This window comes from Orycteropus afer, unplaced genomic scaffold (genome assembly GCF_000298275.1).
Source record: "Orycteropus afer afer isolate SDZICR_OR568_19922 unplaced genomic scaffold, OryAfe1.0 scaffold00035, whole genome shotgun sequence".
Lineage (NCBI taxonomy): Eukaryota > Metazoa > Chordata > Mammalia > Tubulidentata > Orycteropodidae > Orycteropus > Orycteropus afer.
In genome coordinates, this window is record NW_006921622.1 from 3,367,645 (window position 1) to 3,391,954 (window position 24,310).

At 37.7% G+C, this 24,310-nt stretch overlaps 1 protein-coding gene across 1 annotated transcript in view; it reads left to right on the top strand.

Moving 5' to 3' along the window:
• MRC1 (mannose receptor C-type 1) overlaps window positions 1-24,310 on the top strand; it is a 144,641-nt gene that overhangs the window by 78,159 nt on the left and 42,172 nt on the right. The window contains exons 14-23 of the mRNA XM_007936405.1: window positions 1,394-1,521; window positions 1,981-2,068; window positions 4,518-4,662; window positions 7,663-7,704; window positions 8,577-8,740; window positions 10,201-10,268; window positions 12,117-12,217; window positions 12,908-13,050; window positions 13,479-13,593; window positions 22,664-22,830. Coding sequence (XP_007934596.1) covers window positions 1,394-1,521; window positions 1,981-2,068; window positions 4,518-4,662; window positions 7,663-7,704; window positions 8,577-8,740; window positions 10,201-10,268; window positions 12,117-12,217; window positions 12,908-13,050; window positions 13,479-13,593; window positions 22,664-22,830 — 1,161 coding nt within the window. The remainder of the gene's footprint in view (window positions 1-1,393; window positions 1,522-1,980; window positions 2,069-4,517; window positions 4,663-7,662; window positions 7,705-8,576; window positions 8,741-10,200; window positions 10,269-12,116; window positions 12,218-12,907; window positions 13,051-13,478; window positions 13,594-22,663; window positions 22,831-24,310) is intronic.

Consider the following 24,310-nt stretch of genomic DNA (forward strand, 5'->3'; position numbering starts at 1 on the left):
CTTCGTCTCACCTATTTTGGTCACGTTGTAAGAAGGGACCATTCCCTGGAGAAGGATGTCATGCTTGGTAGGGTGGAGGGTCGACAAAAGAGGGGGAGGCCTTCAAGGAGATGGATTGATACGGTGGCTGTGATGATGGGCTCAAGTATAGCAGGGATTGTGGGGCTGGCACGGGATTGAGCAGTGTTTCGTTCTGCTGTGCATGGGGTCACTATGAGTGGGAAACGACTCGACGGCACTTAACAACAACAACAACAACAAGGGGAAAAAAAGACAAGGCATTTTTGTAGGACACTATAAGTAAACTGGGGAGCTCTGGTAGCACAGTGCCTAAGGCACTTGACTGCTAACCAGAAGGCTGGAGTTTCAAACCCACCAGCCACTCATCAGAAGGTAGGTTGGGCAATCTACTTCCTTAGTGATACTGCCTCGGAAACCCAAGGAAGGGTTTCTATGAGTCGGGTCCAACTCCACGGTACGTAACAACAACAACATAAGAAAACCAAGGAGCTATGGTTATTAAAGAGCTCTCAGTCATTAAAACATCTGGATGCTAACCAGAAGATCCACAGTTTGAAGCCAACGGCTTCTCCATGGGAAAAGGTGAAGTAGTCTGCTTCCATATAGATTTACAGCTTTGGAAATCCTGTGGGCAGTTTTTGTCTGTCCTACAGGTTTGCTATGAGTTGGAATCGACTCAATGGCAGTGGGTTAGGGTTCACCAACAAACTGAAGTCTCTGGGTGGTGCACTGAGTTATTAATAGCATTCACCTATTAACCGAAAGCTTGGAGGTTAGAGTCCACCCATAGATGCCTGAGAAGAAAGTGTTGGTGATCTACCTTTAAAAATCAAATGTTAAAAACCTTGTGGAGCACAGTTCTTCTCTGACAAACAGGGTTGCCATGAGTTAGAATTGACTCAACAGCAACTGATTACCAACAAAGCATTGCTTAAGTGAAACACAGTAGCAAACTCCGGCACAGTTTTGGAGAGTTCATTTTCCTTAAATTTCTCCTCATTCATATTTAATTTCTCTGTACTAAAAGTTTCTTTTATTTTGTCCAGATTGATACCAGTTTTCACACTTACCCTAATTAATTCTGTCTTCTACAATGAGACTACCCCATATGTGTAAATTTTCTAAAATTTTAATCTACCTTCTCCTCTGCTAAATTATTTTTTTCTAAAGATTTTCTCAACAAAACCACTTTCCAAGTTTTGTTACCCAGATATGTACTCATAAGTTTATTTTAAATTAAGAGAATTACAATATCTTGGCGCATTGAAATTTCTTGCTTTTCTGTAAGTGAAATTTCATCAAAAGTAATTGCTTTTCTTGATTAGATAAATTATGAAGTGTAAAATAACTATTGAAATCATATCATTTTTAGCTTTTTACAAAAGGAAAACATGAAAAGAAAACATGGTTTGAGTCTCGAGATTTTTGTCGAGCCCTGGGTGGAGATCTAGCTAGCATCAATAATAAAGAGGAACAGCAAGCCATATGGAGGTTAATAACGTAAGTATTCTTTCTTTATAATATTTCTTTATTTTGCTGATTTGGTGCAAATGATTATGAGAGTGTTCTTAAGTTTCTAAAATTCTTCATGATGCTAATGTCAGTATCTGCATCATATCCCAAATTTATGGGCCCTTTCTTACCTAGTTTCACTTCCACATGCTTACTTTCATAGGCATAAATCCAGCAATGAATTGGTCTGTAAAATACAAAATATACAATATATATTTATTAAAGGAGTAAATGAATGACCAACTCTCAATGCTTTAAAATTATTTATTCTTGAACTGTTGCTCATGGGCTGTAGACACATGCACATGTATTGCATAATGCTTTTATTTAGTCATTTATATGTCTTATCTTGTGTACTAATAAATTTATGGATTGGTTAGTCCTCTCAGGTTACAAAACTTGTTTCATGAAATGACCTGTTTTTTCCTTGTGTCTTGTGCATTGTAGGAGTAGTTCAAATTACCATGAACTGTTTTGGTTGGGACTGACATACGGAAGTCCTTCAGAGGGCTTTACTTGGACTGATGGCTCTCCTGTGAGTAATTTGATGTAATATATGTTCTTATTTTATCCTGTATTTCTTTTGAGGTTATGATTTGATTTCATCCAAATATGTAGTAGGACTATTCATTATGATAGCTAGAAACACTTTTTCTATGCAAAAAAAAAGCTATTTTTTTGTTCTACCTCTGGCCCAGTTTGGTTACCCTAATCATCCAAGGAATATCTTTCCAGCATGATTGAAGGGACTAAAAAATATTTAGAATGAAAACTCATATTTATATAAGATCTTCATTCTATGCTGCAAAATGGGAATGCAAGTAGTTAAAATTTTGTAAAATTTAGCGTTTTCTAGCATCTCATAGATCAGTGGACCTGGATGCAATTTTTCATACTTCATTAATAACTGTTAGGCTTTGTTAGGCTTCTCCATTCTGTAGAATGGAGGAAAGACTCTGGCAAAGGCTAGCAACATGTAGCAGCTCAAGTCATCACAGGAAACAATTGGATGTAATTTCAGTTCTACTTCCTCTTAAAACCTACCTGCAACTTTTCAAGGCACTTGGGTAAGATGGTGTATTAGATGGCTTCATCAATATTTGCATTTTATATTTTAGTTTCTGGAAAACAGATCATAATGCTCAACCTAAAACCCTGTGGGCTATGGTTGCAGCATTGAAAATTATGTAAACCCACTGCCATTGAGTTAATTCTGACTCATAGTGACCCTACAGGACAGAGTAGAACTGCTCCATAGGGTTTCCAATGCTTCTGTAAATCTTTACAGAAGCAAATAGCCACATCTTTCTACCATGAAGAGGCTGGTAGGTTCAAACCACTCGCCTTTTGGTTAGCAGCCAAGTGCTTTAACCACTGTGCCACCAAGGTGCCTAAATTCAGGGTCTGCATTTATTTCCATTGTTGATTATGGTAAAGTTTGATAGCTTGTTATTACTGTTGTTGTTAGGTGCTGTTGAGTTGATTCTGAGTCATAGGGACCCTATGCACAACAGAGTGAAACACTTCCCAGTCCTGTGCCATCCTCACAATCATTGGCTATGCCTGAGTCCATCAGGGTATCCACTGTGCCAGTCATGCCATTAAGGGTCTTCTCCTTTTTAGCTGACCCTCTACTTTACCAGGGAGCTCTGGTAGCATAGTGCCTAAGGCACTTGACTCCTAACCAGAAGGCTGGCAGTTCAAACCCACCAGCCACTCCTTGGAAGGAAGGTTGGGCAATCCTACTTCGGTAGTGATACTGCCTCGGAAATCCAAGGAGGGGTCGCTATGTCGGGTCCGACTTGACATCACATAACAACAACAGCAACATGTAAATTTGAATAATAAATAGTATTAACTGGTTTTCCTTGTAGGCATATGAATATCATCCTATTACTAACAGCATTGTACTTCAGGACAGATCTTGGAATGTTCTTTTTGACAATGAATGTTATGCCATTGTTCTTCAATTTTTCATTGCCGGCATAGTAGACCATATGATCATCTGATTCAAAATAGCCAATACCAGTCCATTTTAGTTTGCTAATACCTATGATATTGATCTTTGTGTGTTCCATTTCATTTTTGACAACTTCCAGTTTTCCTAGATTCATATTTGTACATTCCATGTTCTGATTATTAATGAAGGTTTACAATTAGTTTTTCTCATTTTGTTATCCCACAACAGCAAGTGAGCTTCCCCAAAACTTTACTCCAGCCATATCATTAAAGTAGACTCTACTTTCACAAGGCAGCTCTTCCTCAATTATGTTTTGTGTATCTTCTGTCCTGAGGGGCTCATCTTCCGGTGCTATGTCAGGCAATGTTTCATTCCTATTCATAAGGTTTTCTGGCACTGTATAAGGACCACTATGTCCTTCTTCCTAGTCTGTCTTAGTTGGACGTTCCTCACACCTGTCTACCATGGGTGACCCTGCTTGGTATTTGAAATATCGGTATCATAGCTTCCAGCATCACAGGAACACACAAGCCACCACAGTATGACAAACTGACAGATGAGTGGTGGTTTGATAGCCTAGTTAAAAATATTTCATAGCTCTTTTTATTCTGTAAGAAGAGCTATTTGCATTTTCTTACAAAGAGAAAACTTGCAACAGCACACTGAAATGTTATCCCTTAAGAATGGGTTGTGTACATAGGAACCCCCAATACAGAAGAGTGGAGCTTTTTTCTCAGGTCTTTCCTACATATAATTCTAGCTTTCATGTTCCTGAATCCATTGTATTTAATGAAAGTAAAGTAAATCAGCAGCATACTCTGTTTAACTTCAAAAGTTTCTTCGTAACCAAATCTATTTGTTTCCCACTCATGTGTCTGTAAACCTTGCTTTCAAAGCAAAGTTATCATGAAAAAAAGTAAATGGATAAAAGTGCAAACATATCGTTCCTTTCCTGTTTGGACAGATGAGTGACACTGGCTTGACGTAAATTGTAAATGATTGTGATTTAATGTTTCTAATGTAGGTTTCATATGAACATTGGGCTTATGGAGAACCTAATAATTATCAAAATGTTGAATTTTGTGGTGAGTTGAAAGGTGACCCTGGCATGTTCTGGAATGATATTAACTGTGAAAATCTTAACAACTGGATTTGCCATATACGGAAAGGTATGATAACTTTCCTTTCCTTTATCCTGGGTTGGAGAACTAAACTCCTGGCACCTCTATATCTTCCCTTTATTAGTGAAACCAAACAAACAAAATAAAAAATAAGGGAACTGCTAGGGTCTATCATTTCACAAGATAAGAATGAAGTCACTGAGTACAGATAAATGTTCCAAAAGAACAGAAGATCAAAAGGCCACCCGGGAATCCGGGATGAAAGGCACGTCCTCCTAAATAGTTCTCATGAGCTGTGATTCAGGCTCAGGTTCTAGAGTAAGGAGTGGGAGCAGGAGGAAGTGTTCTACTTCATAAGCAGAGCAGTGAAAATAGAGCTTTTTTGTTTTGTTTTGTTTTTAAATTTCACTTTCTCATCTTCTGCATTACCAAATAAGCAATGTTTCCTGAAAACGAATATTCTAAATATTAATTTCTCAAGCAAATGTTCAACACAAAGAACAAGCACATTTTTAAGCCCCTCATGTTATTGAGGATCAAAAAAATAACAACACATGCTATCAATCTTGATCTGTGACTCAGAAGACCCTACATAGTCAAATAAGCGTTAGAGTCACAGGATCCAAGCTCTTATGCTTAGTTAGATAGCTAGGTAGCTGACTAGCTAAAGAGATAGATAAGAAAGTAGGAAAGTAAGCAAACAAACACACCAACCCTTAAACCAAAATATACAACTTTCTCCTCTGCAGACAGATAATGGAACTGCACTGCCCTCTTGTGTTGGGGAGTCTTGCCAATGGCATCAAGTCTGCTAGAGATACTGACTTGATCTCCTGCTGTTTAGGCCCCTATTTTCCTTACTCCTTCTGCCTAAAGTAGTGCTTTCAAAATGCATTCCTCACAATAGAGAAGTAAAAGGTAGCAAGTTTGTGACGATGGTGATGAGGATTATTTGGGTGAAAGTTTACAGAGCAAATCAGTTTTCCATTCAACAATCTATACACATTCTGTTTTGTGACATTTACTGCAATCCCCACAATGTAACAGCACTCTTCCAACTTCCTCCCTGTGCCTACACCTGCCCTCCATTCTTCTTTCCCATCCCCTCTCCCTTCTTAGCTCTATCCCTGGGCTAATACTGTCCTCTTGATCTCCTATTGTTGATTGTTTTAATGAGAGCATACCCTCCTGATTTTAGGGTTCACTTTATAGGCATATCTATCATTTGGCTGACAGTTAAGTCATGGGGGTTAAGTTCAGTTCCTAGCTTGAAGGGTGTCTAAGGGCCATAGTCTCAAGGGTTCTACCTGTCTTCACTAGACCAGTAAGCCTGATCTTTTTTTTTTTTTTTTTTATGATTTTGAGTTTTTATTCAAGGTGGTAAGTTTTTTAAAGGTCTTCAAGCCATCAGTGACTAAAAAACCAAACTCACTACCGTCCAGTTGGATCCAACTCATAGTGACCCCTCTTTGGGTTTCTGAGGCAGTATCACTATGCAAGTAGATTGCCCAACCTTCCTTCCAAGGAGTGGCTGGTGGGTTCGAGCCACCAGCCTTATGGTTAAGCGTCTTAGGCACTATGCCACTTTTAGTAATTATGCTACTACTACAGGATATTAAATACATTTGACCAAAAACTAGGTAACCTGAGCCCTTTATCAGATTCCAACAAAGTACAGGTATATAATTAACTACCTGGAAAGAAAAATGTTATGTTTAATTTTTATGAAGTATACAATTAGTAAAAGTAGTATCTTTGGAGGAAAATATATTTTATATTTTATAAATAAGTAGTCCATATTTAATAGTTTTAAATAATGAAATTATAAATACTTTCACAGCTGCTTATACTCAAATATTTGTACAGTCTATTGGAAAACTTGTTGTTGTTGTTGTTATGTGCTGTCGAGTCAAATCCGACTCATAGCGACCCCTCCTTGGGTTTCCGAGGCAGTATCACTAAGGAAGTAGGATTGCCCAACCTTCTTTCCGAGGTGTGGCTGGTGGGTTTGAACCGCCAGTCGTCTGGTTAGCAGGCAAGTGTCTTAGCCACTATTATAAAACTAACATCTATTATATATATTATACTGGCGGTTCAAACCCACCAGCCACACCTCTGAAGGAAGGTTGGGCAATCCTACTTCCGTAGCGATACTGCCTCGGAAACCCAAGGAGGGGTCGCTATGAGTCGGGGCCGACTCGACGGCACATAACAACAACAACATTATATATATTATAAAACTAACATCTATTAAAAAAAAAAAAAAATGAAAAACCCAGAAACCCACTGCCATCTAGTCCCATTCAAACTCTTAGAGAACCTCTAGGACAGAGTAGAACTGCCCCATAGGATTTCCAAGGTTATGAATCATTACTGAAGCTGATTGCCTTATCTTTCTCCCATGGAGAGGCTGGTGGATTGGACCCCTTACCTTTTTGGTTAGCAGCCAAATGCTTTAACCACTGCACCGCCAGCATTCTTTTGTTGTTGCTGTTGTTATGTGCCGTCGAGCCAGACCCGACTCACAGAGACCCCTCCTTGGGTTGCCGAGGCAGTTTCACTACGGAAGTAGATTGCCCAACCTTCCTTCCAAGGAGTGGCTGATGGGTTCCTTTAACATCTATTAAACCAAGAAAACCAAACTGGCTGCCATTGCGTTAGATCCGACCCATAGCTACCCGTTCTTGGGTTTCCGAGGTGGTATCACTATGGAAGTACATTGCCCAACTTTCCTTCCAAAGAGTGGCTGGTGAGTTTGAACTGCCAGTCTTCTGGTTAGCAGTCAAATGCCTTGGGCATTACATCACCAGATCTCCTTTTAATGTCTATTAGGTATCTACAAATATCAATCACGCATATTTTACTTCACATATTTATACCTGTTAAAAATCCTTTTCTTAGCAGTTGACAAAATTAAGGTTAGCACTTGAACCCAGGATTTCTGATTCTAAAACTAACATTCTTTTCTTTCTTTTTCTTTTCCAACTTGTTGTGTTCAAAAAGCAGAAGTTTAAGCATATGCTATATTTGTTTTCTTTTGTTTTACAGGACAAATACCAAAACCTGAGCCAACACCAGCTCCCCAAGACAGTAGGTGTTTCTTTATTTTCTGATCTCCATATTTAAAGACTTTTGCTCTTTTTCCTTTCTCAGTGAAAGTTACTTGGGACAGAATGGTAGAGGTCGGTAGTTCTTAATATCTTTGAGAATCTCACGAAAGCTCAGGTCTTCTTCTTCAGAGAGCTCAAATATACAAACACAAGGCATGTGACTATAGTACCCCAGGGATATGTGATTATAAGGTTTCTTCTTCTTTAGCATCTGACTTTCACTGCCCTTGAGTCGATTGCTACTCATAGTGACTTCTCCTTGGGTTTCTGAGGTGGTATCTCTACAGAAGTAGATCGCCCAATCTTCCTTCCAGGGAGTGGCTGGTGGGTTTGAACCACCAGCCTTCTGGTTAGCAGTCAAAATGCCTTAGGCACTAGGGCCACCATTGAATCCCATTGTTTGGAAGAAGCCTTAGGTGCTCTCCTGATACTTGTATTCCCTGGCACTCCCATTGTACACTGAAGCATTCTAGTGCAGCTTTAGAAAGTTCTTTCTTATACTGGGCAAAAATCCTTTTTCTCATCATTTCTATTCTTGGACCTAGAACATTATGAGTGCATGTATGTAAATTCTTTCAGACGCACTGTCTAATTGATAAAAGTAACCAGTAATGATATATGGTATTTACTTGGGAAGAGAAAGTGGTACTTTTTACAGGATTGGTAGACAGTGGATATTTGTCCTCAGGTTATTCAATATGTATTGTATGAACAGTCTGCATATTCTGCGCTCTCAGAGTTGAAATTGCCTCTGACAAAGCTACTATGTTCTTGTCATTTTGTGTATCCCACATTCCAAATACTTGAATTCTTATAAGTAAAGTGTATCACTTTTTCACATTTATTTTTCAGATCCACTAGTCACTGATGATGGGTGGGTTATTTACAAAGAAAACCAGTATTATATTAGCAAAGAGAAGGAAAACATGGACAATGCACGAGTATTCTGCAAGAAGAATTATGGTGATCTTGCTTCTATTAAAAGTGAAAGTGAAAAAAAGTTTCTATGGAAATATGTAAGAACATGATTCATTTAAGAATGGAATAGTGATATGTGATAAGCAAAGATAATGTCTAAGACTGATGCCCATGTACAATTTCAATGTGCTGAATTTAAACCTTCTAAGGACAGGGGTAAAGATGTGAATGCTGGAGGTGGGAGGGTGGTGAGGTGTGGAGGAGGGAGAATGTTGGCTTGACAAAAAGTAAATGACTGTAATTCTGGAATACTTAGTGCATAATCCTGGAACCCAGAAACAGAGTTTAGTCTGAGCTTAGTGATGATCCATATGTGATGTCTTCGTATCCAGTAATGTGACTTTCAAAGATTATAACTCCTAACTAGCTGTTAGAATGTTATCCTGGATCCTTTAAGTAAAGTGTTACTTAATTTAAAAAAAAAAAAAGGCTGCCTTTGTTGGACAAAATTATTGGCTAACAAGTACTGTTGTTGTTATATGCCGTCGAGTCGGACCTGACTCATAGTGACCCCTCCTTGGGTTTCCGAGGCAGTATCACTACGGAAGTAAATTGCCCCATCTTCCTCCTGAGGAGTGGCTGGTGGTTTGAACCACCAGCCTTCTGGTTAGCAGTCAAGTGCCTTAGGCACTACGCTACCAGAGCTCCCTAACAAGTACTATAGCTGGGTTATTCATCTAAAAATCCTTAATCCTTCTTGGTTGTACCAAAATTGTCAGTTAACAGTGAAAATATAATTTATTTTTTCTAAGAGTGATTGGCTTGGTATCTTTCACTTTCAAAATCTTCATGGCATCCTTACCATTTGCCAGAGAGTAAGAGGGAGAACAACAAAATATAAGTTGAGCAACACTGAAAAAATGAAAGTTCTTTTGATTACACAGGTGAAGGATAGTCAAAAGTAGATGAATGTAGTCTTCTTGGTAGGTATATCTTGCTTTGAAATCTGAGAGAGAGAGAGAGAGAAAGAGACAGAGACTTTCCTTAGATGAGTTTTGCCAACTGGCTACTTTATTATATCTCCAATATGCTAATTACTATAGGCATTTGAAATGGTAGAGAATGGCTTAATGAATTTACTGTAAAGTTGATGAAGGTTGTTAAATTGTGTATATCATTTTTCCTATGAAAAAAATAATTTAAAATATGCAACTTAACTCCCACATGAGTCACTTCTTGTGTTGTATTCTTAAGTATTGTTCTTAGGTATTGTTAGGTCAATTGTATTCTGAGTCAAAACCACCCTATTTGACAGAGTAGAACAGCCCCATAGGGTTTCCTACTCTGAAATGTTTATGGGCCACACCTTTTCTCCCATGGAGCTGTTGGTGATTTTGATCTTATGACCCTTGGGTTAGTAGCCAGTTAGGAACTGAGTGAGTAACCAGTATGCTACCAGGGGTCCTTGAATCCTTCTTCAGTTCTGCCTTATTATTATGTAGATTTTCATAATAATTTGCATATTATGTATAAGTAAGTTGAACTATATATGTTTTAGGTCAACAGGAATGATGCCCAGTCAGCATATTTTATTGGCTTATTGATCAGCTTGGATAAAAAGTTTTCGTAAGTAAATCAATACAACTTTGCTTAGAACAGTGATCTAATAAATATTTTAAGAGTTTTTATTTTGGCTAAATTTGTTTAAAATAATCCTACATGGCTCTCAATATACAAGGCATTTAAAAAAATAATTTAAAATAATCCTATTAAACATTTGGACTTTCTAATTTTCAAGTAAAATACTAAAAATTTGATTTCATCTTGTAAAACTTTACCTGTCTGTGTTTTAGGATATCCTCATCTGTTAGTAAATTATCCATAAGAAAATGGATTAGACAGACATGAATACTGGATTCATTGTATAAATTATGATTCTTATTTGTAAGAACTTTGGTACATAGACCAAATGATCCTTTCATGTTGCCTTACTTGCTACTCGAACAATATTATTTTGAAGTACTCTTTCGACTGCATGAAATCTTTCCCTTCAAAGGACTATACTGTTTTCTATTAGACACAGGTGCTAGGGAAGGCTTTGGGAGGAAAAAAATAAATACTTTTTTGTATTTCTTTCCTTGTTCATTAGTACATATGGTTTCCTGAATTTGAAGAGCAGATATGTATACCTGGCTTGTGGACAGATGCTTTAGTCACATATGTTTCATGTGACTATCATTACCATTTTGGAGCATTGAAAACCTAAACTTCTGCCTATTATTATTATTAATTTTTATTGTGGTTTGGGTGAAAGTTTACAGAGCAAATTCATTTTCCATACAGCAGTTCACATACACTTTCTCTCATGACATTGAGTGTAATTTCCCACAATGCAATGGCTTTGTTCCCACTTCGTCCCTGTAGTTACCTCCTTCTTCCCTGTATCCTTCCCTCCATTCACTCCTCTCTCCAGCCCCCTGCCCAGCGGTCTCCCTGTGCATAAATTGCCCTTCTATTCTCCCATGATTAATCTCTCTGAGGAGTATATCTACCTAATGTAAATGTTCAGCTCATATCCCTGTCTTTTGTTTGGCTGGGAGCCATAGGAGTGAGTTCAATTCCAGACCCGAAGGGCAGCTAGGGACCATAGTCTCAGAGTTCCAAGAGTCTCAATCAGACCAGCGAGCCTGGTCCTTTTTTTTTTTTTTTTTTTATGATTTTGAGTTTTGTTTCATATTTTTCTCTCCCTCTCTCCAGGATCTCCTACATAGATCCCTCTCTGAGTGGTTGACACTGGTAGCTGGGCACCATCTAGTTCTGGTCTCATAGTCATATAGGCTGAGGATCCAGCTTATTATTTTTAAAGAACAGAAATGCTTGATGCTTTTTAGACAAGCACTCATTTTCTTGCCAACAAAAGAAAAAGGGCCAAATTAGGTGATCTCTAGGTCCCCTTCCAGCTAGTAAAGTCTCCGAATTTCTAGAACTTAAGAAAATAAGTCTTGGTCCACATAACTGGGGTGAATCCAGAGTAAACTTGAAAATGAGTGAATGGGTCTCATGAGAATTTCTAGATTCTCTGCCTCTCTTTGGGTGGTTTAGTTTTGTGCAAATCACACCTGAAGAATACTGTGGAAAGATTTTTTGCTTCTGGCCCACTTCCAAAGCAGAACTGGGATTTTCTATTGCTTTTTGCTATTTCCCAATTTAGGAATAAAGATAGGAACAGGAGGGAAAAGAAGCCAAACTAGCCAAGGCATCAGGGTTGCTGCAAAGGAGCACAGTGAGAAAAGAAGCACCAAGAAGCAAGGAATTGGGTTGTTTTCCTGACAGTCTTCCTAGATCCTCCTCTTCTGTTCTGTTACCACCCTGTGTTTCCTTCTTCTTTATAAACATGCCCGTTCCTCCCCAGTAGATAGTAGCCAATTATTCTAACAATTGGATTGATCCAAATACCTGCATTTTCTTTTCCAGTTGGATGGATGGAAGCCTAGTGGATTATGTGGCATGGGCCACAGGTGAACCCAATTTTGCAAATGATGATGAAAACTGTGTTACCATGTATTCAAATTCAGGTAAACAACATAAAGAAATTTTTGAATTTGCCTTGTGGTGTGATGTGCCATTTTCTACATCCCTAGGCTAAAATTAGCAAGCTGTGTTCTTACATCAGGCAAGTAAAGGAGAGAATAAATAAGAATTCTAATGTTAGCAGCGTAACTGTTCAAATGTAAAGAGAAGGAGATGTTTAACATTTATTCTAATACGTGATGTATTCAGTCTTCTCATATTTTTGAAACATGGTTTTCATTTTCTTGTTTGAGGAAAATACATTGAATATGCTTATCTATCTCTTTCCATTTCTCTCTCCAACTCCTTAGCTATAAAATGGGAATGATAATAGAACATATCTCATCTCTTCTGCTGTTGAGAAATTAAATGAGATAATACACCTAAAACACCAAGCAGATGTTTGCTAACTATAAAATTTAGGTATTTTTAGCCTACTATTAACTATTTAGATAGTATATCTGAAACAGCAAGTATATACTTGTTTCACAGAAAGTGCTGTACTAAGTTTTGCTATTTTTAGTTTACAAGAAAGAAGAGAGGGATATTGCATAAATTCTTCAAGTAACACATGTAGAAGATTGTAGTCTAATCAATTTTTGAGAGTCCTTACAAAATATAAAAATTTATATTTTTAAAGAGTATTTCTAAACTTAAACATGTAAATCTAATGTAACTATTCTGCTCTTTTCCAGGACTTTGGAATGATGTTAATTGTGGTTATCCACATGCCTTCATTTGCCAGAGGCATAATATCACTGTCAATGCTACAATTCTTCCTACCACACCCCCAGCCAAAGGTGGTTGTGGGGAAGGTTGGAAATTTTACAATAACAAGGTAACTAGGAGAAGTAGTTGCAGTCTGGACATCAATCAGTATGGAGAGTGGCAGTGCAAATCTTTCAGCTCAAAGTTGCTTTTTGTTTACCTCATCACTTTGGAAATTTTGGGGGATAGAGTAGGTGGAGATTCACAAGACACATTCTCTGAAATTGAGAGCGTACTAGAAGATAGCATCCTAATAGAGGCACCATTCATCCCAAGAGACAATGTGATCCATAAAATGTTGTCAAGAAATTTTGTGTATCTTAAAACTAACAACTAAAACAATAATGACAACAACTTATTTGGTTATGGGAAATTTTCTATTTAGCTATAATCTTCGTGACTTTTTTGAGATTCTTTTTAGAGTAAACTCTATCGTTTTTAGTAACCCGAATGTGTGTGTGTGTGTGTGTGTGTATTTATATTTTTCTTCCATTTCAGTGTTACAAAATCTCAGGATTTGTTGAAGAAGAAAGAAAAAATTGGCAAGAAGCACGAAAGACTTGCATAGCATTTGGAGGAAATCTAGTATCCATACTCAGTGAAAAAGAGCAAGGTGTGTATGCCTTTTTATAATTGATGATACAGTCACATATGTAATATTCTCCATAAAATCATTGAGTACAGCTAATAATAAATAATTTTTTAGTTATCCAGGATAAAGTGGATGGGGGAAATTAAATATTTTTTAAGACCTATTCTTTTCAGTTATAAGCACCATGTTAGGCATTTTACATATAAAGTCCCTTTTTATTGTATCAAAAAACTGAAACCAAACCTACTACCATAGAATTGATTCTGACTCATAGTGACCCTATAGGACAGAGCAGAACTGCCCCATAAGGTTTCCAAGGCTGTAAATCTTTATGTCAAGCAGACTGCCTCATCTCTCATGTAGTAACTGGTGGATTCAAAGCACCAACATTTTGTTAGCAACCACTGTACCAACAGAGATAGTTTTTCATTTGTGTAACAACTATAAATCAGATATTATTACTCTCATTTTATGTATGAGGGCATGGGGTTCAGAGAATCTTGGGACAAGGAGTTTCCTGGCAGGCAATAGAGTTGGCAATCAAACCTAGGTCTGTCTAGCTTAAAGCTCATCCTGTTCCTACCAAATCAGCTCACTTCTCAAATAGCCAAGTAGACTAGTTATAGGAATAAAATGAAAAATTGTGTTTTTCCATTTACTGAAGTTTTAGTCGTTTGACCACATAAATTATAATGCAGCAAATCTGATATTTTAAATATAAACTTTCAATAAATTGAGGAAAACATTTTGATAAGACATGTAAGAATAAGTCAGAACTATGAATAAGAACTATCAATATAGCAAGCAGATTGTAAAAGTCGTTATACTGCCGTCAAAGGAAAGACACTTAATTATCCATAGCACTGACCATACCTGAAAAATGTATTAGGTTAAGTTCATGACTCATCACTTTAACAGTGATATTGTGAAAGGAGCCAAGGGTTGGGGGTGGGGGAGGGGCAGTACGAGGACGGGAGACAGCACCTAAAGGGTGGAAACTGGAGTTTCCTAACTCTTCTATGCAGAGCTAGTCACTTGCTCCTCTGACTTCCCTCAACTGTTTGTACTTCCCATCATATAATATTCAAAGAACCTGTTGGGAGAGGCAGAGACAAAATGGTGTCCTGGTGACATACTCTGTCCAATCCCTCTACAACCATGACCCAGAAAAATGAAGTGGAAACAGATAGAGGTAACTATCCTGAACTCTCAGTGTCGAATGAGAAGATAAAGAATTAGATTGAGCACTGATTGGAAAGGGAGATGGAGTGAGGATAGTGACTAGAGAGAGAAAAGAAGCCAGGTCCTGATGAAACATGGTCATTTTGAGAGACATAAGGCATCAGACACAGGTGAGGAGAAACCAACTTCATAGAATGCTCACTGGGACACAGGCAGCATGGACAGATCTGGAGGGAATCAACGTGAACAGAATAACCACACCCACATTCCCATGTTACTCCACCCACTTGAACACAGGTTGGGAGCATCCCAGTGCTGCCAAACTTGCACCCCAAATATCCCACCTTCCAGAATAGAACAAAACAAAGCAAAACAAAAGAATCAGTGTGGAAAAAAACACAAAACACATAATCAATAAATAAAAACAACTCCAAAATGTCTCAGGGACAACAACAGTCAACTTCTAGTCAAACGAAGAAACAGGACATGATAGCACAAGCAAGTGACCAAAATAAAAAAACTGGGAAACCTCACCAAGGAAGAACAGATAATAGAACTACCTGATAAGGAGTTCAAAAGATCTCTCTCTCTCTCTCTCCATGTATATATATAGAGAGAGAGAGAGAAGAGAGAGAGAGAGAGAGAGAGAGAGAGAGAGAGAGAATATATATATATATATATATATGTGTGTGTGTGTGTGTGTGTGTGTATATATATATATATATATATATATATATATAAACAACTCTCTATGTATATATAGAGAATATATATATATATATATTCTATATATATAGAGAGAGAGAGAGAAGGGGGGAGAGAGAAAGAGAGGGAGAGAGAGAGACTGTGTGTATGTATGTGTGTGTGTATGTATTTCCAAGAATTCAAGGAAACTACAAAAAAATATCAGGGAAAACACAGACAAATTTGAAAACCTAGAAGAAATGGACAAATTTCACATTACCTACCTAAGCAAACACAGACTGAGGTAGGAAATTTGAACAGACCCATCACAAAAGAAGAAATTGAACAGATCATAAAAAACTCCCCCCAAAAAAGTCCTGGCCCACATGGCTTCACTGGAGAATACTACCAAACATGCAGACAAGAGCTGACATCAATCTACTCCACCTTTTCCAGAACATAGAAAAGGATGGAGTATTCCTCAAATCATTTCATGAAGGAAGCATTAACCTGATACCAAAGACAAACAAAGGCACCACTGAAAAAGAAAATTATAGATGAAAATCCTCATTAACATAGATGCAAGAGTCTTCAACAAAATCCTAGACAGCAGAATCCAATACTATATCCCCCTGCCAAAAAAAAAAAGAAAAAACATGACCAAGTGGGATTCATATACCAACTATGCAAGGATGATTCAACATTAGGAAAATAATCAATGTAATCTACTACATAAATAAAACAAAGAAAAAGGACCACATGATCATATCTATTGATCCAGAAAAGGCATTTGATAAAATTCAACACCATTCCTGATTAAAAAAAAATTTCAGCAAAATAGGAATAGAAGGGAAATTCCTCAGCATAATTAAGGGCATGTATGCAAAACTAATGGTCAACCTTATTCTCAACAGAGAGAGACTGAAAACATTCCTTTGTGAATAGAAACTAGAAAAGGATGCCCTCTATGACCAGTCCTATTCACATTATATTGGATGTCCTAGCTAGAACAATAAGGCAAGAAAGGGGGAAATACAACACATACAAATTAGTAAAGAAAAAGTAAAACTATCTCTGTTTGCAGATGACATGATCCTGTATGTAGGAAATCCCAGAAACTGAGCAGGAAAACTACTAGAACTAATTGAAAGATTCAGCCAAGTGACAGTGTAAAAATCAACACACAAAAATCAATCATATTACACTATATCACCAAAGAGATCTCTGAAGTGAAAACAAGGAAAATATTTATAAGGAAAACCAAAAAGATAGAATACTTAGGAATAAAACTTATCAGAGACAGAAAAACCTATACAAAGATAACTACAAAACAGTACTACAAGAAACTAAAAGAGACCTACATAAATGGAACAACATACCATACCCAGGGATAGGAAGATTGAACATTGTGAAAATGTCAGTACTACCCAAAGCAATCTACAGATACAATGCAATCTTGATCTGGATTCCAGCAACATTTTTTTTTAAGAAGATGGGGAAACCAATCACTAATTTTATATGGAAAGGAAAAAGACCTCAGATAAGCAAAGCCCTACTGAAGAATCAAAACAAAATAGGAGGTCTCACACTTCCAGATCACAAAACCTACTATACAGCCATGGTAGTCAAAGCAGCCTGGTATTGGTATAATGACAGAACATAATTGAGAACTTAGAAATAGATCTATCCACTTACAGACAACTGATATTTGACAAAGGGCCAGATTCCATTAAATGGGGAAAAGACCATCTCTTTAACAAATGATGGTGGCAAAACTGGATATCCATTTGCCAAAAAAGGAAACAAAATCCATGTCATATGCAAAAAGTAACTCAATGTTGATCAATGACCTAAATGTAAAATCTAAAACTATAAAGATCATCAAAGAAAAAATAGGGGCAAACTTAGGAGCCCAAATTTATAGCATAAGTAGGCTATCAAACAACCAAGAATGAATGCACAAACAGCAGAAGATAAAGTAGGTGACTGAGATCTTCTAGAAACTGAATTTTTATGTGCATCAAAAGACTTCTCCAAAAGAGTAAAAAGGGAACTCAGATTGGGGAAGAAATATTTGGCAATGACATACCCCACAGGGTATTTATCTCTAAAATTTATAGAAAACTTGAGAACACCTCAACATCAAAAAGACAAGCAATCCATTTAAAAAAATGGGCAGAGAACATCAACAAGACACTTGACCAAAGAAGATATACGGGCAGCCAACAAATAACTTGAAGAAATGCTTGAAATCATTAGCCATTAGAGAGATACAAATCAAAACAACAATGAGATATCATCTCACCTCAGCAACAATAACACAGTTCAACAAGACAGAAAACAACAAATGCTGGTGAGAGATTGGGACTATGATACATTGCTGATGGGAATATGAAATGGGGTAACCACTTTGGAAAATGGTACAGTACTTCCTTAAAGAGTTGGAAATAGAAATACCATTTGAACCAGCAATCCCACTACTAAATATATTTCCTATAGAAGTGAAGCTGGGACATAAACAGGTATACACATTACAGCACTATTCACATTACAAGGAGATGGAAACAACCTAAGTGCTCATCAATGGATGAATGGATAAACCAACTATGGTACATACACACAGTGGAATTCTACATAACATTGAAAAATAATGAAGAATCCATGAAACACCTCATAATGTGGATGAAGTTGGAGGACATTATGCTAAATAAAATAAGTCAGTCACTTTGAGGGTATGGGTCACTGGGCCTGGGAGCTCAGGACCATAGTCATGGGGACATCAAGGTCAACTGGCATAACATACTGCACAAAGATGTTGTTCTATATCCTACTTTGGTGAATAGTGACTGAGGTCTTAAAAGCTTGTGAGCAACCATCTAAATTGCAACTATTGGTCTTTCCTCTTCTGGAGCAATGAAGAGTGGAGAAAATCCAAAACATATGGAAAAAATTAGTCTAAAGAACTGGTGGACCATGTGAACTTTAGCCTCCATGATCCTAAGACCAGAAGAACTAGATGGTATCTGGCTTTCACTGTCAACCACTCTGAAAAGGATCAAAGTACGAGATCCTGGATACAGTAGGAGATAAATGTCAACATAATCAAATTACTGGTCTGATTGAGACTGGTGGAATGCCCAAAACTATGGCCCTTTGGCACCCTTCAGGGTTGGACTGAACTCACTCCGATGGCTCAGCTTTTAGCCAAACAAAAGACAATCCTATCAGGTGAACAATAACACCAGGGAAGTATGCATTCCTTAGAACAACCAAACATAAGAGATCAAAAGGGCAGTGTTTACATGGAAATAAAGCCCAGAAAACAGGAATGGATAGGAAAGAAGGACAAAAGGAAATGATAACTACAGGGAATAAGTGGAAAGAGTGCTATTACATTGTGGAAATTGCAGTTAATGTCATGAAACAAAATGTGTATGAACTGTTGAATGGGAAATCAATTTACTCTGTAAATTTTACCTAAATCACAATAAAAATTTAATTAGAGAAAAAAATAAGAATATTGATCAACAGAAGCCATTTTATATGACAGTGATTCAACTGATGAGGAATATGGAAACCATGGAAAGTGAAGAATGTTTGAAAGACTGTTAAGTTATACAGCCTAAAAAGAGAGGCTAGACCCTGAGGGTGATCATATGTAACTCCAGAAGGAAGATTTCGAATCAGCGAGTGGAAGTTGCAAGGAAATTCAGGTTCAAAATGAGGAGATAGTTTAAAAAGTAGAACTGACTGGATGGGCTGCTTCATGAGGAAGGTGAGTTTTCTAAAAACTTCGAAAGTGCTTAAACATGAAAGTTCTGAAATGGATGCTATGGAGTCACAAATACTGGCTAGTATGTAGCATAAAAGATGCCCAATAAACATTTGTTGTGTATTTGAATTTATGAGCATGTTGTAGATGGGGACTGGGTAAGCTTTATGTTTCTACTTGGTTCTGAGGTTTTGTGACTTCCAAAATCATTTACTGGAAATAAATGATACATTTCAAAAATTATGAGAGGGGAGAAAGATACTAAAATCCTGTATGGCTATTTCCCAATAGCCATAAAATACAATAAATCAACCATACTTTTTCTGAGAGCCTTTGACAAGTTCAGGAACTTGCTAAACACTGGAAGAAAAGGGTCAAACCATAGCACACATTAAAAATGGTAAGAATATAACTTTCACATTTTTCTAACTGGCCTACCACATTTTGTGCTTAGCTACCCAGCAGAGAAACACAGTAATTGATTTCCTCTCTTAACCACAAAGTACTGATTCCAGGCATAACAAAATTAGAACCTAGGTAATAGAGATGTGCACAAGGAAACAATTTACAGATAAAATAACATTATTCCTGGCAAAACAGGCACACCTTGCTGATTTCTAACTGTGGTTGTTGGCAGGAAAATATCAGCGCTGAAATATTGGCAGCAGGAGCTTTTCCACATTTCATTTCAGGTTGAGGATTAGGCAAAAGTAAAGTTGTTTTTTTAAGAAACAAAATAAAACAAAAATCTCTATTTATGCTCATCTCTCTCTGAAAATTGGTGGAAGAATTTTTCTTTTTCTTTTTTTTTTTTTACTTTAGCACTTCTGTGGAGTTGCTTTTTCTTGAAGAAGCAGATAATCCTATCTCTGTGGACTTTAATCTATATTGAATTTTCCATTAACTATCCCAAGTGCTTAGTTATTTCATTTCCTATTTGTATTCAGGAGACATAGTTAAGCTTAAGTGTTTGCTGATTGTTGTTCCGCAGAGTAGATGCTCATCCACGCAGAAACCCATTACTCCTGGCAGAAAGCAATTGCTGTGAGATGTGTGTTGTTATTAACTGCCCTCAAGTTGCCCCCACTCATGGTGACCCCGTGCACAGTGAAAACAAATGCTGTCTGGTCCTGTGCCATCCCCATGATTGATTGCAGACCAGACGACTGTTTCACAGGGTTTTCACTGGCTAATTTTCGGAAGTAGATCACCAGGCCTTTCTTTCTAGTCTATCTTAGTCTAAAAGCCCCACTGCAACCCTATTAGCATCATAACAACGCCCAGGCCTCCACTGAAAGATGGGTGGTGGGGAGTGGCTAAAGGTGAGAGAATGGGCCTGTGTACATTTAAATTTTACAGATGAAGAGCAAAGACTACAGCTTTCAGTATGGATTATACCTCAACATAAAGGAAGCGAAAATCCTCACAACTTGACCAGTAAGCAACATCATTATAAACAGAGACAATATTGCAGTTGTCAAGATTTCATTTTACTTGGATCCATAATCAACACCCCTGGAAGCATCAGTTGAGAAATCAAACGACATATTACATTAGGCAAGTTTGCCATAAAAGACCTCTTTAAAGTATTAAAAAGCAAAGATGTCGATTTTAAGACTAAGGTGTGCCTGACCCAAACCATGGTATTTTCAGTCATCTCATATGGATGTGAAAACTGAACAATGAATAAGGAAGATGTGGTAGCTATGTTTGTGTGTCAACTTGGCTGGGCCTCGTTGAGTGGCTGGGCAGCTGGTGGTAGTTATTCCCAATGATGAGGCTGGCAATCAACTCCATGGTGGGATCTACCACAAGCAGCTGAGTAGCTGCTTTGGGTATGTGGTCTGCTTCCTGTATATAAGAAGCAGCTTTGGGAATGGTCTCTAGCTTATGGCAGGCTTGGACTCTGCATATAGCCGTGTAGTTGTTCAGCAGCCTGCCATGCTCTCCCAACTTTGGTACTTACAATGGACTTGAATGAATGACCTACTGTGTGGTTTGGTAACATCGGGACTGTGCCTTTTTACTTGTCAACCTTGCGCTTGGCAGCTTCAGCAGCCAGTAGCTGTGTGAGTGAAGGAAACTCTCTAGCTTCAGTGGGCCAGGAGCTGGAAGCAGAGCTGAAGTCCAAGGCTCAGGGGTTTTCACCAAGCCCCTAGAGGTTGGCACTTTGAACTTGGACATACAGCTTCCAAATTGTAAGAATAAACTCCTGTTTGTTAAGGCCATCCCATTTGTGGCATATTCTTGTCAGAGCAGCACTAGGTAACCAGAACAGAAGACCAAAGAAAAGTTGATGCTTATGAATTACGATGTTGGTGAAGAATATTGAATATATGATGGAATGCCAGAAGAATGAACAAATCTGTCTTGGAGGAAGTACAACCAGAATGCTCCCTAGAAGCATGGATGACAAGATTTCATCTCACATGCTTTAAACATGTTATCAGGAGAGACCAGTCCCTAGAGAAGGAAATCATGTAAAGAGTCAGCAAAAAAGAGGAAGACCCTCAACAAGATGAGCTGACACAGTGGTTGCAACAATGGGCTCAAATAGAGCAGAAGTCGTTAGGATGACACAGGATGGGGAAATGTTTCATTCCGTCGTACATAGGGTCACTATGAGTCATAATGAACTTGATAGCACCTAACAACATAGCTTCTGGATATTTGACACCATATAGGCTGCCATAAAATTGGTAAATAAGCAGGAGGCCATATTTGCTCTATATTCTCCGCATTTCTCTAGATCTTGTCACTTAATAACGTGAGCATTTAAACTTCAGGATGTACCCTAGCCCAAGCACACTGCATGCATAGCACTGCACCTGGGAGTTGGTGGCACCAGGAGGAATCCCAATTTGGAAGCTCTTTTGGTTTGTCAGTTTGAGATATTGATAACTTTGCAACCTATTATTTCTTGTTTTGACACATAGTGTCTATTTAAAGAAATTTTCTGGGTTAAGAGCTCGCTTCCCTGTTAGTTATTATAACCAGAGTATTTTATTTATAGATCCAGAACAACTGCTAGTCCATACAATGTTTTTGAATAAAAGAAAACACCTCTTCCTGCAGATGGTAGTCAAACACAACCCAGATCAAGGTGCACAAAATGGAAAGTGGAGTAAGGGATGAATTTCAGCTTCCTTTGCCCTCCTTGACCCAGTGTCCTTGGCCAGGGCTCAATATGTGCAACATATGCAGTGATGCAGATTTAAAAAAAAAAAAAACAAACCCAGAAATGTATTGTGAGAACTTTCTAAAATCCAAAATTGAAATCGTAGCACTATGCTAAGGTTAGAATGTATTTGTTTTCATGGTAATTGCTTTTAAACAATAACAAAGACATTAATGACATGCTCAGTATTTTGAAATTAACATATTTTGGATAATTGCCACATTTTGAGTATTTTCCCCTAAAGTTTAAAATGATTTTGTGAAACTTTCTTCCAGCATTTATTACCTATAATATGCAGGGATCCAATTTTAATGCCTGGACTGGGCTAAATGATATCAATTCAGAGCACATGTTCCTTTGGACAGATCAGCGGGGAGTTCATTATACAAATTGGGGGAAAGGTTACCCTGGTGGACGAAGAAGCAGTCTGTCTTATGAAGATGTAAGTATCAGTTTCAGGTAACCTCTGTTCACAATTAGCGTGCTTAAAGTCACCATATTAGTGATTTATCATCTAGGAAAAGTCTACCAGAGGATACCTTGATCTGGTTCATTCTTGCTGATTTTAACTGTTTAAAACAGACAGCATTGGGGGAATGGATAGAAAGTCAGTTAAGAATTCTTTGGCTTGGGTGTTTATGTGGGGATGGGGTGGGAATGTATTTTAGGGGGTAGGAAAATCCAGCTGCACCTGGAACTATTTTGTGGTCTGAATATACCCTTGAATCTGGAGGTAAGATCTTTCTTTTCATCAGCTATCCTTAAACTCTTGAAGCTATTGGAATATCAAGGGTATAGCTCTAGGAACTACTACTACATTTAAAGATATCACCATGTCATCATCACTAATGAGCTAACACTTTGAGAGTGCTTACTGTGGGCCTTTGTACATTAACTTGAGGGACTACTACTTCTTTTGTCCTTATATATTGAGCAGTCAACCAATCAATGTCAAGCACCATGCTAGGCTTTGAGAAAAACATGAAGAAGCATAAGATTTTGTTCTTACCTTAAAGGAGTTTAAACATAGCTAGACCACAAGTTTATATCATTATATATTAAAGAAAATAGTAAAGAAATAAAAGTAAATAATGACAGGATGGTGGTGGCCATGTTGAGTAGCCAAGGTGGGCAAAGTCTTCAAGAAAAAGGACAAAGTATGTCTGGGCAGGAGGATATGGCTTTGAATGTAACAAGAGTTTTATGCAGAAAAGAAGTAGACACAAGCTTTGAAAGATGGAGAGCAGAATTTAGAGATTTGGATGTTCAATGGAAGAGTTTGGACTTTGTCAAACAGCCAGTGAAAAAAAGGTTTGAGCAGAAAAAGAATCTGTTCAAAATAACATTTTAATGATAATTAATTTGGTAGCTATGTGCACGGTGGATACATTTTCATGATGGTTAAGTGATTTTCTGTGGGAATTTTTTGAATCCTTGTTACATAATGAGAGTTGAAAGTTTATTGAAGTTACTAAAATAATGAGGGAGCATTTGCTTAGGAAGATTTCATGAATGAGAGGATTTTGTTTTTTGTTTTTAATTGTGATTTGAGTGAAAGTTTACAGAGCAAATTCACTTTCCTTATAGCAGTTCACATACACTTTGTCTCTTGATATTGACTACAATTTACACCAATGCAACAGCTCCCCTCCCACTTCTTCCCCATAGTTACCTCTTCCTTGTGTCCATCCCTCCATGGACTCCTGCCCCCTGAGCTGTCTCCCTGTACATAAACAGCCCTTCTTTCTCCCATGATTGTTCTCTCCAAGGAGTGTATATACCTCAGGTAAATATTCAGCTAATATGCCTGTCTTTTGTTAGCCTGGAAACCACAGGTGTGGGTTCAATTCTAGACCTGAAGGGCAACTAGGGCCATAGTCTCAGTGGTTCCACCAGGCTCTATTAGACCAGCAAATCTGGTC